Here is a 17,645-nt window from a genome sequence, read left to right as displayed (position 1 = left end):
CACTGTTCCAAATGTAGTGGTTGTGAGCCTTTGCTTGATAAAACCACGATCTTGTTCCGGCACCCAAATCAACTGACTAGATGTCTATCTAGTCAGACTAGATCTAGACATCTAGACTAGATGTCTAGATGTCTAGAGGCCCATCATATCCGTAAGAATGAGCACTCACGTGTTGCTGACCCAATGGGGGTCCTGCATGAAAAGTAGTTTTCTTACCTAGACGCGCCTGCGTTACTCTCATCCTGTGCACCTGGGTGGTGGCCTTTGTTTCTGTTCGTGGTTTTTTCTTTCTCTCTTTCTTTTCGGCGCTTTTGGAATAAACGCCCAGTTCTGAGTAAGCGCGTGTGTTGTTCAGTGCTCCTTGTCTGTTATCTTGAGTGCGCTATATTTTTTTGGTGAATAATATTGTCCAACCTGCACCACTTAATATACGAAACGACAGCCAGAAGCAGTTCACGCACCCCTTGTATTGCTCCTCTATCATCTGTGAGGCGCATCGCGGTTCGTAAAAGTGTTGACAGCTGCAGCATCACGGCGCTGACTGCTTATGTGGTGCTTATCAACCTTGCAGGTCCCCTTTCTCGAGGAAGCGAGCGGCGTCGACTGCAGAAGGAGCGCATGGATACGAGCCCAAAAGGGACACCGTACTTAGCGCCATGCCGCTGTCCGTGGCCGTTTCCTCCATTTGGAGGATTACTCCAGGAAGCGGCATGGACGCTACTACAAGCGCCTGCGCCGCACAGTAAGTATTAACTACGTGAGGCATGTGCTTTCGAGAAGAATTTTGGCATAGCTTTGCATGTTTTCGCACCTACTCACTTACTTTACTCTTATTGTCAAGTAAGGAAATATTCATTACTTTATTAGTTAGAACCTTGGAATCTAAGAAGAGAAAAGCGTAAAGATACTATAGCTCTGCGGTGTCTCAACTGCCGCGCTTCAAAGCGGCCATTAATTATCCGCGATACCTTTCGTCATCCATCCATTGATGCGTTGCGTTGCTATCAGTGAGGCGTCTCCTGGCAAAGTTTCAATTTGATGAAATTTTATTTATCGCTCTCGACATCCGAATTTCGACGTGTTCCCCCCACCCCCGCTCTTTTTTAACCCAATATGTACTCGTCGTAGTGGAAATGTGTAACTTGTGGTGGAGCACGTCTTTAGGGGGGGACAGGGGTCTTAAAACTTTTTTCTTTATTTTTGGACTAAATGCAATAAAACTTTGCACTGTTAATCAGTTTTTATGCTGATTTCAAATATGTAGTTATTTTTCATATATGTCAATTGGTTGTCAAGATATACATTTTCAGTCCTTTGTTTGCAAGAACAATAGAAAAAAAACCACTGATCAGAAAACAGTTTTTAATGTGTGGCTAGATAGTGTACAGTACAAGCAATACAATATAGGAAGTACTTTTTCGATTAATCCTCTATTAGCTGTTTTACAGCCTCCTGAAGTTCAGTGTAGGGAAGACTGGTTGACGAGCAGTTTTAATTAGTGTGCACAATAAAATTATTGAGCAGAAATTGGGAAATCTGTTCCCAACATTGTATACTTTAATTATTCGTACAAAATTTGACCCGTGGCTGCGACATCGTCCAGAAACTTTCGGTGCCAACGCTGATCTGACAGATTGGCGCCTCGCTTGTGGTCTGGTGCTCCTAGCATACAATATGGGCCAAGATCCACCAATCAGAGGAGCTGATTTTAGTCACGTGGGCTCAGCAACGAATGGAAGCGTGCGCTGTGACTCTGTTTTGGGGCCACATTTCTCATCAACCAATGCACAGAAAGCAGGCAACACGGTGGGAAATTAAAAACGAGAAATCGCTCTTTGATATGAGACCAAGATGGAGTCGCTCATTGCTGCGAAACGGACGCTGCGCTTTTTTTCAAAAACTCCGTTTTTGCACAACTTGATGCACGAATTCAGCTCGATTGCCCCTTGTAAAATGGAATTACAGAAAAAATACTGACTCAGGCAATGAATAAATTCGTAGATATGTAGAAGACGGACTGTAGATTTTGAAATGCTATTTTCAAAAAATAAATTTTTTTTGGGATTTTCGGGCCCTGAAGACCCGTGTCCCCCCTTAATTAGAAAGTATCTTTGGTGGGAGGCTATACTGCCCAGCTCAGACCCGTTGACGCAAGTCCGGGCCACTGAGTGGGCTCACAAGGTCGCCAAGAGCCATGGGCTCGAAGCCACCTAGTATAATGCCCACTTGGGCTCAGTGCTGACAATAAACGTTTTCCAATCCAATCCAATTGTTAATAAAGAAGATAAATGGAACATGCTTCCGCTACTCACCCATTGGGCAGAATTGCGGTGGCTGACGAAATGGGTTCATTTTAAACTGAGGACAGCGCAGCAAGCTATGGAAAGGAAAATGATTGGCGTCACATTAAGGAACAGGAAGAAAGCAGAGTGGATCAAGCAACAAAAGCGAGTTAATGACACCCCGGCCGAAGTCAAGATGAAATTGGCTTGTGCAGGGTATTTAGTGCGAAGGCAAAATGATCTGATCAATGGTCGTTTGAAGTAACGGACAAAATTCCAAAAGCAGGCAAGCGTAACAGGAGGTGGCAGAAAGTTAAGTGTGTGGATGATTTGAAGTCTGCGGGGATAGGGTGGCCACAGATGGCACAGGACAGGTTTATTTGAAAAGTAGGGAGAGGCGTTTTTCCTGCAGTGGGTGTAGGCTGATGATGATGTCAATACAACATGCTTTCTAAAGGTATTGAGAAAATAATGCACACCAGAATTACCTCATATTTTGATGACACTCGCTTATTACTTGACTTCCAGCATGGCTTTAGGAAGCACAGGTCTACTGAAACGGCGCTTCTAACACAGAAAGAAATTATAATAAAGTCTTTCACAGAAAATAAACTCGCCATTGGTATTTATATCGATTTTTCTAAGGCATTTGACCTCATTAATCATAATATTCTTCTTTTTAAATTAAATAGGTATGGTGTACGTGGCATAGTGCTAAATCTATTAGAATCCTACTTATCATACAGAGCTCAGTACGTAGATGTAAACAGAGCAACTTCTTCTACCCTCTCTATAACATGCGGAGTGCCCCAAGGCAGCATACTTGGGCCATTACTGTTTTTAATTTACATAAATGATATTTTCCACTGCACAAGTAGCGCTCATATAGTATCATATGCTGATGACACATCTTTTTTTATCACAGGTACTTCCGAAACAGACATTGAAAAACAAACAAACAGTGCACTTACTCAACTCGGCTTATGGGCAGAAGGAAATTATCTGCGAATAAATCCGATAAAGACAAAACTTATGTTATTCCGTCCTAAGGGAAAGAAAATATCACATCCTATCAAAGCCGTATTCGATAATCAGCCTATTGAACTCGTGAGTCTGTAAAAACACTGGGAGTAACCTTTTCAAGCAATTTATCTTGGAATGCACACATAGATTACATTCCTTCTAAAGTTGCCTCAGCCCTGGGTATACTTGCGCGTTTTAGACACATCTTTCCAACAAAGGTAAAAATCATGCTTTACAATGCGTTAGTACTTTCTCATCTTCAATATTGTAACATAGTTTGGGGCACAACAGGCATAACTAATCTTCGAAAGATACATCTGCTTCAGAAAAAAGCAGTGCGATGTATTGCCAATGTACCATTATTTTCTTCTACCACTAGTCTTTTTGCAAAGTATGAAATTCTTCCCATATTCGCATTTTATACTTACAGACTACTATTAAATTATAAATCTCAATTAAAACACCCCAATAATCTCATCATTTTGCTTGCACAACTCAGAGAAAACACCAGCTGCCGTGACACGAGACATAGAGAAACCTGGTTTGCCCCAACACCAAGAGCCCACTATGTGAATGAATCCGTATGTTATAACCTTCCAACTCTGCTGAACAAATTAATCCAAGAAAATTTTGATATAACCAACAAATCAAAACTTGAAATTCTGGAATATTGCCGGACAAACTGTTTTCCTTGAATTTCAAGTGCCGTTTATTATTTTTATTTAATTTTTATTTGCGGTGTTCTTTTGTGATGATTTATGACATTACCTTTTTTTGTGTGTTCGTTAGTACATTATGTACATAAGTGGTCTGTAAAATGCTGATTTATTTTTTTTTTCAGCAGTGAGTGATGTATTCATCTTGCTGATATATTTTTTTTATATATGTATATACGTATGTATGAGTATAGCCATCGTCTTCCTCCTGTACTGTCGGGAATGTAAAGGAGCCGGGACCCTTTGTCAAGCTGTCACCACAGCTTTTAGTCCCGGCTCCTCCTTCGTAACAAAGGAAATAAACATCAACTTCAACATCAACTTCAACTTCAACAGTCTGTATGATACGCTGACTGCAAGCATGTTTGGAATAATGACGTTTTCGGAAGGCTGAAAAAGTGAACCGCTTAGCAGCGTTCAACTAATGAGTACATGCCTGAGCTCTTGCGTATTGGTAATTTGGTAATTGTTTGGGACGAAAAGTACTGCAGGGGGCAAGATAGCATCTGTCTTCTGCTTGTGTTTTCATATCTTGTGCTATATACAGGGTGTTCAAAGTTAGACTTCACTGATTTTTTTTTTAAATGTGGAATGCCATATGCTAATGCCACTTTTGTTCCTTGGTAATGTGGCCAGGCGGACACAAATTGGGGTAATAATTGTCTGCATAAATTTAGTAATTAGCTTAAAGTCATTAATTACCTTTTTACTGCCTGATGTAAGCGTGCATATTTATATTGAGAACTTGGAGGCATTTGCTTTTCAGGGCTATTCCATTTTGAGAATTTTAGTAACACGCACGTGTGTGGTCACGTGGCTGCTTGACCGTCATGTACATCGTGGACTTCAACGGTGCTCATAACTATATCATGCGATAGTTCTTTCCTTTCTTGTTTTGGCTTGTAACCCTGATTGTCGAAAGCTTCACACGCCTACAGGCTCGTGTATTGTTATAGGGTGAACACGCGAGTGTGTAGCTACGCTGCGTAGAGAGCCAGTGCAACCAGTGCGGCCACATAACGAAGCAAACTGGTGCATGCGTAGTGGGGCATGGATGTGACCCTTGCTGTTGTCTGCCTCGTTCGCTCACATGCTGAGGCGAATGCTGTCGAGTCTAAAGCAGATAGTCACTGGGTAAGTTTCCAGAGTAGCGCGTTCCTTTTGCCCGTGCCACCGGGCTTGGTAGGAATATGACATCAGACACTATGCTTTGCAAGAAAATGCCGTAGAGCAGTGGGCTTGCAAAGCCTCTGGGCTTTCGTCTAAGATCCGTATACATGTGCAAGACGTTGCTTCAACGAGTTGCAAAAATGGTTGTTTCCCGTTTGTTCTGAGTGTCCGTTCACGTTACTTCCGAAGTAAGCTGTGCCAACTACACAGGAGTTTATTTTGCCACCCATAATAACGACGAAGTGAACGCCGATACACAGGGAACAGAGATGCGATTTGAGTGCCGAGAACGTCAGTCAGGGCCAGCCATGAAGCTTCCAAATCTGGTGGCAGGAAGAGAAGATTATCGGTGCTGTGGAAACTTATCCATAGCAGACGATGCGAGACACAGCTGGATGTTGCTGTGCGCATGTGCTACTTTGGTTTAACGTGCAGATTTACCGGAAGTCTGCGGAAGCGTTGCCACACGCTCGCGTGTTCACATTAAGAATGTACGATCCTGTGCGTGCACATTTCGATACAAAACGACGTATATTAGCAAGGGCGAGAAAAATAAGTGCGGGGGGACCTACATTGGTCAAACTGGCCGTTGCCTTAATATACGTTTGCGAGAGCACTCTTTGTCCTTGAAAAGGCCGCCTTCTTCTAGTCTTGCTAAACACTGTTCTAAATGTAGTGGTTGTGAGCCTTTGCTTGATAAAACCACGATCTTGTTCCGGCACCCAAATCAACTGACTAGATGTCTCCGAGGCCTATCATATCCGTCAGAATGAGAACACACGTGTTGCTGACCCAATGGTGGTCCTGCATGAAAAGTAGTTTCCTTACCTAGACGCGCCTGTGTTACTCTCATCCTGTGCACCTGCGTGGTGGCCTTTGTTTCTCTTTGTGGTTTTTTTTTCTTTCTTTTTTTTCGGCGCTTTTGGAATAAACGCCCAGTTGTGAGTAAGCGCCTGTGTTGTTCAGTGTTCCTTGTCTGTTTTCTTGAGTGCGCTATATTTTTTCCGTGAATAATATTGTCCAACCCACGCCGCTTAATATACGAAACGAAAGCCAGAAGCAGTTCACGCCCCCCTTGTATAGCTGCTCTGTCGTCTGTGAGGCGCATCGCGGTTCGTAAAGGTGTTGACGGCTGCAGCATCGCGGCGCTGCCTGCACCTTATGTGGTGCATATCAACCTTACAGGTCCCCTTCGTCGTCTGCAGGAGCGCATGGATACTACCCTTAAGGACACCGTACTTGCCGCCATGCCGTCACACGCGGCCGTTTCCTCCGCTGGAGGAATACGCAAGTAAGGAGATATTCGTTACTTTATCAGTTATAACCGTGGAATCTAAGAGAAAAGCGTAGAGATACTATAGCTCTATGCTGTCCCATATACCGCGCTTCAAAGGGGCCATTAATTATCCGCGATACCTTTCGTCATCCATCCATTCATGCGTAGCGTTGCTATCAGTGAGGCGTCTCCTGGCTAAGTTTCAATTTGATGAAATTTTATTTATCGCTCTCGACATCCGAATTTCGACGTGTTCCCCCCCGCCCTTTTTTAAGGCGGGGGTACCACGGCGGCCATCTTGGACAAGACGTTAGTTCAACCACCAGGGCGGCTCCACTTGTCCGTGGAAGCGAAAAAGCGCTCCTCGAGACGGTCTGGTCCTCCTCTCTGCGTTACCTTGACCTCCTCTCCCTCGCATTGTGGCAGAAGGAGGCGGTTAGTCACGGAGGGGGGATAAACGCCCCGACAATGACGACCGCACTCGTGGCACACTCGTACTGCTTCTTTCGCCGCTACGCACCCCTTGGTGGCCCTGCCATGGTGCCTGGCGATTCTTTTTTAGGAGGCACTATTTCGAATGCGGAAAGTCTCTATATCTTTGACATTTGCAGAAATCATGTTTTGTTTCCATTTTTTCGAGAGTTGTACACGTTGTTTTATAGTTATTCTTTTCTCACGACCCTGAACAAGATTTTGATGACCAGCAGCGGCAGCCACGGCAACCAATATTACAAAATAAAGCTTCGTAGGTTCCACTGGCATCCATAACAAAGGGCCACAAGACATCTATGGGCTATGGCTTTCGTAAAACAATATGGATGATGTCGAAATGGATGCAGCGGACTAGTAGATGACCTCTTGGTTTCAAAGGGCGGTTGCCATGTGTGTTGTCAAAGCCTTTTCTGCCGTCAAAGGCGCGTGACGCTACGCAGCTGCGGGTGTCGCGTGAGACTTTGTGCTGTTGATTCCCGTTCGCCATGCAAATGTTTATTTCGCAATTCCAGGAAAAACACCTGCAGTGAAACATCAACCCGAGATTTCGAATCATGGCGAGTGTTTTTATTGTTTACTCACACACTGCCAGTGTTATGTAGAATTCTAAGAGAAAGCTGATATGGTAACAGTAAATAAGAGAAAATGGGCAGAATAAGGCATATCAGAAAGGTACAAACATATTGCGTTCAAGTCGTTGGGTCAGTAGCTGCGGAGAGGAAAAGAAAGAAAGATCACAGTGTGTTAGCCCCCTTCATCTCCCACCCGTTCCCGATAATAGCTTGGGAGAGGTAAACTCTTTTGTGTTTCAGTCTGTGACGTTGAGATGCGTTGCAAGTAATGCTAAATTTTTTTTTCCGCCCTCGCATCAATGCATGATAACAAAGATCCCGAAAGCGCTTACGGGCGCCACCGGCAACATTCTTTTCGTTCTTTTTTTATTGTCAAATAAACCACTACCACCACCAAGGTTCGAAAAACGAGAAGGAAACACTGGCTGTGAAACTTCGACTGGAGACTGCGGGACATAGCTGGCAAGAGCTAATAAGTACTCATTACAATCGCGTCGAGTTTCTCCCTACTGTGGCCTTCGCATAGCATTTCCATCCATTCATTGGAACTGCATTTTGTTGCTACACAAGGCAACGTTCCTGCTTTTCTGATATCGTTAGTGATCAGCACGAAATTGTGATAGTTCCAACAGTTCTGATTCCCTGCTGTCTTGTGAACACGGATGTGAGCGTGCGGCAGCATCTGTCTAGAAAATAAGCGATCGAATGTGAATATTGCACTACCCCCCCCCCCCCTCCCATCTTTTTGTACTGGCACTGTTTGTGTAGTAAATTTGTATAGTAAAAGGCTCATTTTTTCTCCATTCCGGGGAATGCGGGAAGTCAGAGCTATACGCACCGTGGTAGTCCTCTAGCTGATGTCCGCAAAATCAGTGGACTTTTGCTTTCACGTCACTTTTCAACTGAAATCGCTTCTGCTGCTAGGTTTCGTTATGTTTGCTCTAGCATAAGAAAACATTTTGTGCTCACGCTGAGGTCTGGGGCGAATCGATCCTTGCACAATTAGTGAATTTCGGCGATAGGTAGCGGAAATTCGCAGATCTGGCCTCCCAGTGGTCTGCATTGTCCAGGAGCCGATTCGAAATATTTGGCGGCGTTTCAGGGCAGTGCTTCTCAACCGATGAGCCATAGCGCGAGGCAGGGGTGCAAGATCGTGTCTTCACCCTAGGATAATCATCTCTGGCCGCCTCCTCTCTAGCTACTCACAGTGTTCCCTGTGCTACTTCTAACATGGAGCGCCCGGTAGCTCTCTCGCTGAAAAAAAAATTATCTTTTAGAATAGCTGTGGAAACTGCGCAACTCAAGCGCGTCGGAACCGGTTGTCAGAGCGTCAGCCAACACAGGGCATTCGTCCCGTGGATACATGAGCCCGACAGAAGTCGAGTTGAGTGAGTCCGCATTTTGAGGGAATGTGAAAAAAAAAATCGAGGAAGAGAGTAGAGCAGTCTCGGTTTTCCTTCTCAAAAGTTGCTCTTTTGAAGACTCAGCTCGACCTGCACTCTGATCGCATTTCTTTTGATCGTGATAGTACGTTCAAAAAAGTGCTTGAGTAAGAGGCCTCAAGGGTCCAACTGCAGTCCAACTGCAAATTTTGCAGTAACACTTATTTCGTCTGTCGTGTTCAAAAAAAAAAAGCCCCAAAGAACCTCGCGCGCTGTCTTATTCGCAACTCCTGCCAAGAACCATGATACTGTCAAGCGCCGGCTCACATTTCCACTCTGCGCAGTGAAGAGGTAAATTAGATCCAGTTCCCTTTTCTAGCGATTTTGAGTGCTCCCATGCTGGGAATTTCATATACCACACCAACTGCACAATCCGCAAAGCATTCACCATTCCTCTTTTCGCACTGGTGCTTTTTTCTTTGCCCATTACGTGTGCACAAACCGCTGAGCTGTCTCGTGGCCGAGAAAACAACAGGCACGCCATACCTGGCCGCAATATTTTTCATGGTGTGTAAAAGCAAGGCTTTTCCCTAGTTGTCTAAGCAGGGATAAGATTCCTTATACAGTGCTAGCATGCATCAAGGTGCGGTTAGCTCGTCAACATATCTAAATATTCGCAGGACAGAGCCGTCATCAGCAGAAGGTGCTAAGGCACGGTCAATGGAAGATAAAAATATATTGCATAGCACCGGTGCAACACCAGATCCTACGCAAATGCTATTTTTCTGAACAAACATGTCTGTTCCAAAAGAAACAACAGTGGAGCTAAGCACAACAAGAATCTTTCCACACTAATACCTGCTAAAATTTGAAAGGATGTAGCCCCATTGAAATCAGTACACTCGCGTAGTCTCGAATGCCTTCGCGGAGCTCCGTTGACTTGAATGTATGTCAGCCGAATGCCGTTGAATAGTTCGTGCAGCTGCACAAGGTGACATTCGACTCGAATGACACTCGGTTGGAAGGTATTTGAAACGCCCGTGTAGCAGAGATATTGCTAATCTCAGCTCGTGATGCTTTCTTAGATAACAGCATGCGATCAGACGCGAAAGCAATTACATCTGCTATGAAATATTTTCCAAGTATTTGCGAAAACAAACTAACTTTCACAATGTGCTGCAGCACCGATCGTCACTATCATGATTTCCAAATAGCACCTCTTTTTGCCATGTGACAACGCAATGAAAGTGCCATTCGTTCATGGGGAGTGCACTTCGTGAAAGTATCACTAAAGTTGCCCGTGTGACATGGGTATAAATCCCCCCACGCACGCACACAAACACGTTCAAACACGGAAAATGGTACGGTTTCAAAAATCATCATACACGGTAAACCATTTTTGAAAAGTCACTAAATTGCATTTGAGAACTATCAAAATGTAGCAATTACTACTCAAACATGATGCCACTTCATTTTCAGAAATTATTACTTTTTATCGTCACGTATATACAAGTACGCTGGACGAAGTTCCTACGGTAAACTCAGATTTCTGGATTTCCTGCAGCGCACACAGACCCCCCACCCCGGCGGCGCAACATGTAGGCTCTCAGCCCTCGTTTCTCTTCACTGCTGCCGAAAAAAAAAAATCGACTACACGTCTTTCCGGGTGGACGGTCGCTTTTAGATAATGGGACTCTGTCAGCTAGGGGGATAGGGGAAATTAACAATAATGCCCCTGCACACTGCTTTGTTTTCTTTCTCCACATGGACTCAACAAACGCACTCGCGCAAGGCTCGCAAGGTCTCGCGTATTTGTGTGTGTGTAGCTATTTTCGTCTTGTTATATGTCCGCAGCTGTATCCACGAGCAGGCATACCGGGGAGGCTAATAGCGCAGAGAAAAAAAAAAGCTGCTGTGTTGGTACTATCATGTCAGCAGTTCGGATACTCGAACCTGTACTAACGGCTTACTGTATTGCATTATGCCAAGTTTTCGATTAGCGTACCTTCCTAGCGGCCGCCAGGCGGAGCACGTTTTATGTTAGTGGTTCAACAGCGACACCAGACACTCACAGAGAAAAAGACGACGTACAAGGAGGCTCCTTCTGTGTGTCTCATCTTTCTCTATCAGTGTCTGGCAGGGCTGTTGAACCACTATAGATCAAGTCCACTCAACCCCTATGAATCAACTCCAAGTAGCCCAATCTGCCGTTCTTCAGAAACGCGTTTGCAGAGTTGCCTGAACGCCCTTGAATATTTTCTGCGAAAATGCATTTATAATTGTGGGTTCAGGTGGTCTCCAGAGCAGTAACGGACAGTGCTGGCTTCAATAGCCAAAAATGAAAGGGGTGAGTCATCTGTGGACACGCCTTCCCCGGTGCACTTTATACAAGGCTACGCTGGCGAACCTGACCGCGTCTTGTCGCTTGAGTCTGGTGACTGTCAGGACCATGCATGTAACTGCGAGCGCCTAAAGGCGACTGGCAGCACATTCCCCCCACCCCCCGCAGTTGTTGACCTAGCAAGCGTCGTTCCTGGAAAGAAACGCGCAACGCACCGCTTCACCACGCCGGTGAGAGCAAGGGTTGGGTGCCGCTCTAAAGATTTTTATTACAAACCCCACTGCGCCCAGGGTGGGTGCGCCCTGACAACTTCTACATACTCCCCGCAGCAGAGGCACACAGGTCTGTCTCCTCTTTCTAGCCTGGCCTTGGCTGCAGAAGAAGCTTGGATTGGAACGGCCGCATTTCAATCGCCTTCGCAAAACATCAGCTTCGCAGAACTGTGAAACCCCTCCCTATTGTAAGCAGCGTGACGTCAAAAAGTTGCGGCCCGGTGGGCAAAATTGACAACTTTTGGTTCTGAGCCTGTGTTGTTGGTCCCGAGGGCTCCTTCCCCACCTTTCTACCCCGATTCGAGACGCCCCGCCGGTCCTCACAGGATAGAAGAGGGGAAACGCTTGCGCTGAATGACTTAGGCCGGGTGGCAGGAGCGCGCTCCAGGCGCCAGTGAATCCGGCCGGTGCCTCATAATTGTCCGAATAGGTCTGCTAAGTAGCTGCTAGGGTTGTGGGCTAGGTCTTGAACGAAGCCAGTTTTCTTTGCACGTGTTGGCCTGCCTGCAAATCTGTATGTGCAGTCGCGTTTTTTTTTTCTTTTTCAGGTGAGAAAAATGTACAGCCTAAGATGTGTATCCCAGAAAATAGTGAAAACATTTTTTTTTCTGCCACCTTGAAGGAGCGAAAATTGCTAATTGATCACGTGCACTCAGTGGAGCAGATTGTCAGTGAAAACGCTGTTACCTCAATGGGGAAGTGTGTGTCCTAAGTGAATCAACTTGAAATTCGAGGCCAATACAATGGGGTTTTGTTACGTTTTGTGCTAATAATAATAAACACAATCTTTATGTGAGCATAAAATAAAGTGCCTCTAAACAGATATGCGAAGCTCAAGAGATTACCGCGCATGCGAGCACACTTTATTTGCAGAGCCATCGCTATATGTGCTCATTCATGTGCAAGCAAACATTTTGACTTAGAAGTTACATTCAGCCAGAGCAATGCCTACTCCCGTAATATCTTAGAATTTCATGAAATATTGAGGAAAATAGATGTCTGTGTAAATTATGGCAGATTTTTTTCACGTTTCATGATCATGCACACAAAAGCAAGCGCTGTGGCAAATGCTATTTCAAGGCCGGAATGCGAAGACAATGCAAAGCATGAGGAACCGCCCTGAGCAAGAGGCTGAAGCGTTCGTCAGATCTGGTGAAATGTAGAGTTCCGGCCCCTACCAATTAGGTTTTTTTCGTAACCACGCTAATGAAAATCTGGTCGTAAATGTTTATCAGGTAGACAAGCACCATTTTGAAAATATTTATAGTCTTTCTTGTAATTTGTGAATCCGGATCGACACTAACGTCATTTTATGTCAAAAACCAGGTCAAAAAACAATTTGCGATGTAAAACCTGCTTCCCACATAACCTTGCTGAATTATCCTGAAGTCCTTGATGGTGTTGGTGAGATGGCTTCGAAATCTTCTGAAAAATAGCTCTTAGACGAAATGTTTTCACCAATGTCATCCACAGACCACGCAGCCAAAGGACTTCATACTGGTTTCCAAGAAATTTCACCGGAAGCTCTCGGCCCCTCTTGTTCACGGAACTATCCTGAGTAGTAGTAGTAAGTGGCTTTTATTGTAAATGAAAAGGAAGGTAAAAGGATTCTTGCCAGCCCCGGCATCTGCTATCATGTCTGGAAGCACCTGAGCTGGGGCTGGGGGAAGGAAATGGAAAGCGAGATGAGAGTGAGGGGGAAAACAAAGGGTAGAGAGAGAGGGGAAGAGGAGGGAATACCTTCCCACCTGCTTGTATTTCCATTACGCGAGGCGATACAGCCAGTGGGGAGAACCGCAAAGAGTTTCAGCAGCCTCGCGTTGCCGGCGACCTGACACGTGAGGCGCGCACTAAGGGAGAGGGCGACCGCGCTCTCTCTCTCACACACACACATACACACACACTACGCTCCGCAAGCTCCCCCTCTCACTCGCATGCACTGAGCTGCCCCACACGCCCGCAGCACAATTTTCTCCATTCTTGACCGGAGTGGAATCCATTCCAGCCATGACTAACAATGAGGGACACCACCCCTTTTGACCACCCGCGAGCAGGTTGACACGTGCACATAGAGGAAGTGCCAGTGGTGCGAGCAGCAAGCGTACCATAGCAGACTTCCATATTTATGCAACTCACCTACTCCTATCTAGACACTACACGCGCATTCGTGCAGGGACATTCGCACCAAATGTAGCTGTACTATTGCGGAGCAGCTCTTCCGGAAACCGCGCCATTTACGAGAGCTAGTTTTGAATCATAATACCCTGTAGCCGAGACTGACAACTAATTGCATTTCTAACGATTTCGGTATCCGTGGTTTGCACGCCGCTGAGGGAAGGTACTGGTATTTCATGCAGTGCAAACAATGGCAAGAGATGCTGGCATTGATTTTGCTGCATTGTGCGCACGCATATCACCAGCTACACTCCCATATACCTTTCAAGAATGTTATCCGTACATTCTTTTTTTCTTGCAGTGTGTGATTGACATATAATTTTGGGGGCATGCTTTGCATTCCCTACAATGCTAGTGAAATCACACTGTCCACACATGCACTTTTCCACTGGTAGAGGCAGAAGCGGAAGGCTTCATTCGCTTCCATTGATGTGCATTTTCAAAAGACAAACGCATGTTCCTTATAAAAACAGGACCATTTTATTGCAACATCTGCTAAGCACGTTCAGATGCCTTGCACAACTCCCCCGCACATCATGGTGGCTGCCTGCAAGCAAACAAGTCCATTCCAATGTCATATGCGAGTCTATTTCCAGGAAGTGACAGGAAATGTCAGTGCTCAAAAGCGGGTATTAGCTTGTTCTTTACTGCTCAACCATTGCAGTTACTTTCCATGGACTTAGTGTCAAAAATGTGAGGGCAGTAACGGAAAAGGAAAGAAAATATGTGCATAAACATAGCAAGTGGACTGAAAAGTCCTTACATACATCTAAGTCATTTGCTACCACTGTAACAATGAGAGCAGATAATATGTTAGGATAAAAGCCTGCTGAGCACGATAGAAACATATTCTGCTTACGCCATACAGGGTGATACAAAGCTGCTGGAACAATGAAACACTGCTTGTTTTTCTTCATAACATGGTTGGCATGGTTCTCACTGTGTCAAAGGAAGTACACTGGATAGTGCACAGAGCACAGTTTTCATCTGCGGCACTTGAACATCCATCACTTTCATCACAAGTTTTGCTCTCTGGCCCCTTTTTCAACACTACAGACAATAAAAAATGAGAAGTTGGGCTTCTTCGACATCCCTAAATTGTACTTCACAATTTATTCTTGCAGCGACGTAGGAGAAGAAAAATTTACTTGCGGTGAATACGAAACAGAAGCATGCACTGACTAGCACATTTCTCTAGCCACAGTTATGCAGTGAATTTCACGAGCGCAATTATATTTCTTTGAAAGCACCGGCCTCCTAGCACGAAACTAGAAGATAATCAGCATCATAGGCACGTGCTAGGTGCATGAATGAAGAAAATTGAACCTCCTCAGCAAAAAATTTAAAGTGCTAAGAACTAGTTTATCACCGGTACTAAAGTATCTGCAGTAGCTACGGCTCGCAGTGCGCTTGTACGATTTTTCATCACGCTTTGCCCCTCTCTCATCATAATCTACACATAAGCTGCCAAATGCCACTCGCATAGAAAGGTGTCCATCCCCCCACAACGCAAACTGCCGCTTCCACGCACTGCGAGCTCCTAACGAGCTCAGGAGGAATGCAAAACGCAAACGCGAAATGTTTTGCGCAATGCAGAATCAGCAGGTGATTTTATCGCCCTGATAACCTGTAGTATATTTTTTAGACATGCCAACAGTTTATAGACTTACTTCAGAGCGGAGTGAAGAAAAAAATTCCATCTGCCACATCTGGGATCCAGCCCGCGACGTGCGCATGCTCAGGACGAGAGTCGTCATATACATAAAATATCCCTCAATGCCCTCTGTGACTTTTAAAAGTCATCGCTTATTTCTAAACACAAGCCCCTCAACTCTCCAATTTAGAGCCACTTCTACAGGCCCCCAGCTAAGGAACAAATTATTATGCAGCAGATTTCTGCTCTCGCCTTACGAAATGTCACAGTGCCGTGACACTGGTAATCTTGCACACGCGTTCATGAAAAACCGCACTCGATAACACACACTACGAGGTAGCTCACGCACGCAACACAGGTACAGTTGGGACTTCAATGCACATACTAATAACAAAATTGTGGTCCGAATGGCTCACCTGCGTTTGGCCCTGATATCAGCCATGCGCGCACGAAGCTTTGTCATCGTCTACCTTTTGCGCTGAAGGTATTTCCGCCGATTCCCCATTTGACACTTTTACACAAAAATAAACTGGCAAGATAAAGTGATAAAAAACGGCGCTGCACACAAATACAAAAGCACAGTAAAAAAAACACCAACAAGCAAAACAGCACGATACGCCGATGACAGCCTGCTGAGCAGCCGAAGAAACGACCGAAAGGCAGGAGAGGTTTCAGCGAAGTCAGTCGTCTGTCTCGTAAGTCTTGCTTCAAAATGTTTGACAGCGCCACTGTCGTTGACCGGCGGAACTCCATTGTTGAGTCAAAACGCCTGCGAGATTCAAATGCAGCAGCCCCGTCGACCAACAAAGGGTCGAGTGCGAGCTAACATGAGTCGTTTATCATACCAAAATTTACATCACTGGTAGTATTAAGACCAGCGACTTCAGTTCCTGTGAAAAAAGCCTGGAATATAACAGTGATCTTTCGCGCTGGATGTATTTTGCGGAGGTCACGGCGCACCAAAAAATGGCGCAGTACTACCGTTCTGTTTGTCATAGCGAAATTCTGCCTTGAGAGCATCTGGAATATTTCCTAAATATTTCGTGTGCCGAATTTGTTCCCTATATGACGTTTACTTGTTTCTAAAACTCAGATAAAAAAAAGCGCAGTTTCTAGGTTACGACCAACTTTGAACAATGAAAACTAAAAAATTATGACATGTAACTCAATGAAATTTTCAAGAATTAACAACATGGGTACTATCTACAATCCTGCTAAATATGTTTGTGATTTATGAATTGGACTAGGAGTTATTAATGCGTCATTCTTTTAAATTTCACACTTATTTATGGCACCAGTTCTAAATAACTACCCAATATAACTCAATAACTTGCCTGTGAGGTTCTCGAGTCACACTTCATCTAAAAGCTCCAGAAGCAGTTTTCTTTTCGGAGCAGTAGTTTTCGTAAACAGCAAGGCAAACGCAGGCAAGTCGAGCAAAAATATCGTTTTATGCCCCTCGCTCTTTTGCTCACTGCTATTATACTAACGTGAATAGCTTTTAGCGACACATACCATCGCAAAGAAGATACAATTATCTTTACAATGCGCTCAATATCATTTTTCTAGCGCAAACGGATGAGCCACACCGCTCACACAAACATGACGAAAAACGGCTGCTGACCGCCGCTAGCGTGGTACCACCGCCTTAACCCAATATGTACTCGTTGTAGTGGAAATGTGTAACTTGTGGTGGAGCACGTCTTTAGGGGGGGACAGGGGTCTTAAAAAACTTTTTTCTTTATTTTTGGACTAAATGCAATAAAACTTTGCACTGTTGATCAGTTTTTTATGCTGATTTCAAATATGTAGTTATTTTTCATATATGTCAATTGGTTGTCAAGATATACATTTTCAGTCCTTTGTTTGCAAGAACAATAGAAAAAAAACCACTGATCAGAAAACACTTTTTAATGTGTGGCTAGATAGTCTACAGTACAAGCAATACAATATAGGAAGTACTTTTTCGATTAATCCTCTATTAGCTGTTTTAGAGCCTCCTCAAGTTCAGTGTAGGGAAGACTGGTTGACGAGCAGTTTTATTTAGTGTGCACAATAAAATTATTGAGCAGAAATTGGGAAATCTGTTCCCAACATTGTATACTTTAATTATTCGTACAAAATTTGACCCGTGGCTGCGACATCGTCCAGAAACTTTCGGTGCCAACGCTGATCTGACAGATTGGCGCCTCGCTTGTGGTCTGGTGCTCCTAGCATACGATATGGGCCGAGATCCACCAATCAGAGGAGCTGATTTTAGTCACGTGGGCTCAGCAACGAATGGAAGCGC

The 17,645-nt window shown here is 44.7% G+C and overlaps 1 protein-coding gene across 10 annotated transcripts in view; it reads left to right on the top strand.

Annotated features, from left to right (window-relative positions):
• The window catches only part of LOC149356282 (uncharacterized), a 104,546-nt gene that overhangs the window by 22,000 nt on the left and 64,901 nt on the right, over positions 1–17,645 (top strand). For 6 of the 10 annotated variants that reach the window (XM_089584155.1, XM_089584152.1, XM_089584151.1 and 3 more), the window contains 2 exons: positions 572–742; positions 6,377–6,482. In XM_089584155.1, the coding sequence (XP_089440281.1) occupies positions 572–742; positions 6,377–6,482 (277 nt within the window). The remainder of the gene's footprint in view (positions 1–571; positions 743–6,376; positions 6,483–17,645) is intronic. The other 4 variants (XM_089584160.1, XM_089584161.1, XM_089584156.1 and 1 more) reach the window with 2 other exon arrangements.

Source organism: Amblyomma mixtum, chromosome 3 (assembly GCF_055824585.1).
Source record: "Amblyomma mixtum isolate Tamu chromosome 3, ASM5582458v1, whole genome shotgun sequence".
In the NCBI taxonomy this organism is placed as follows: Eukaryota; Metazoa; Arthropoda; class Arachnida; order Ixodida; family Ixodidae; genus Amblyomma; species Amblyomma mixtum.
Note: the sequence above shows the minus strand (reverse complement) of the source record. Positions and strands in the feature narration are given on the sequence as shown.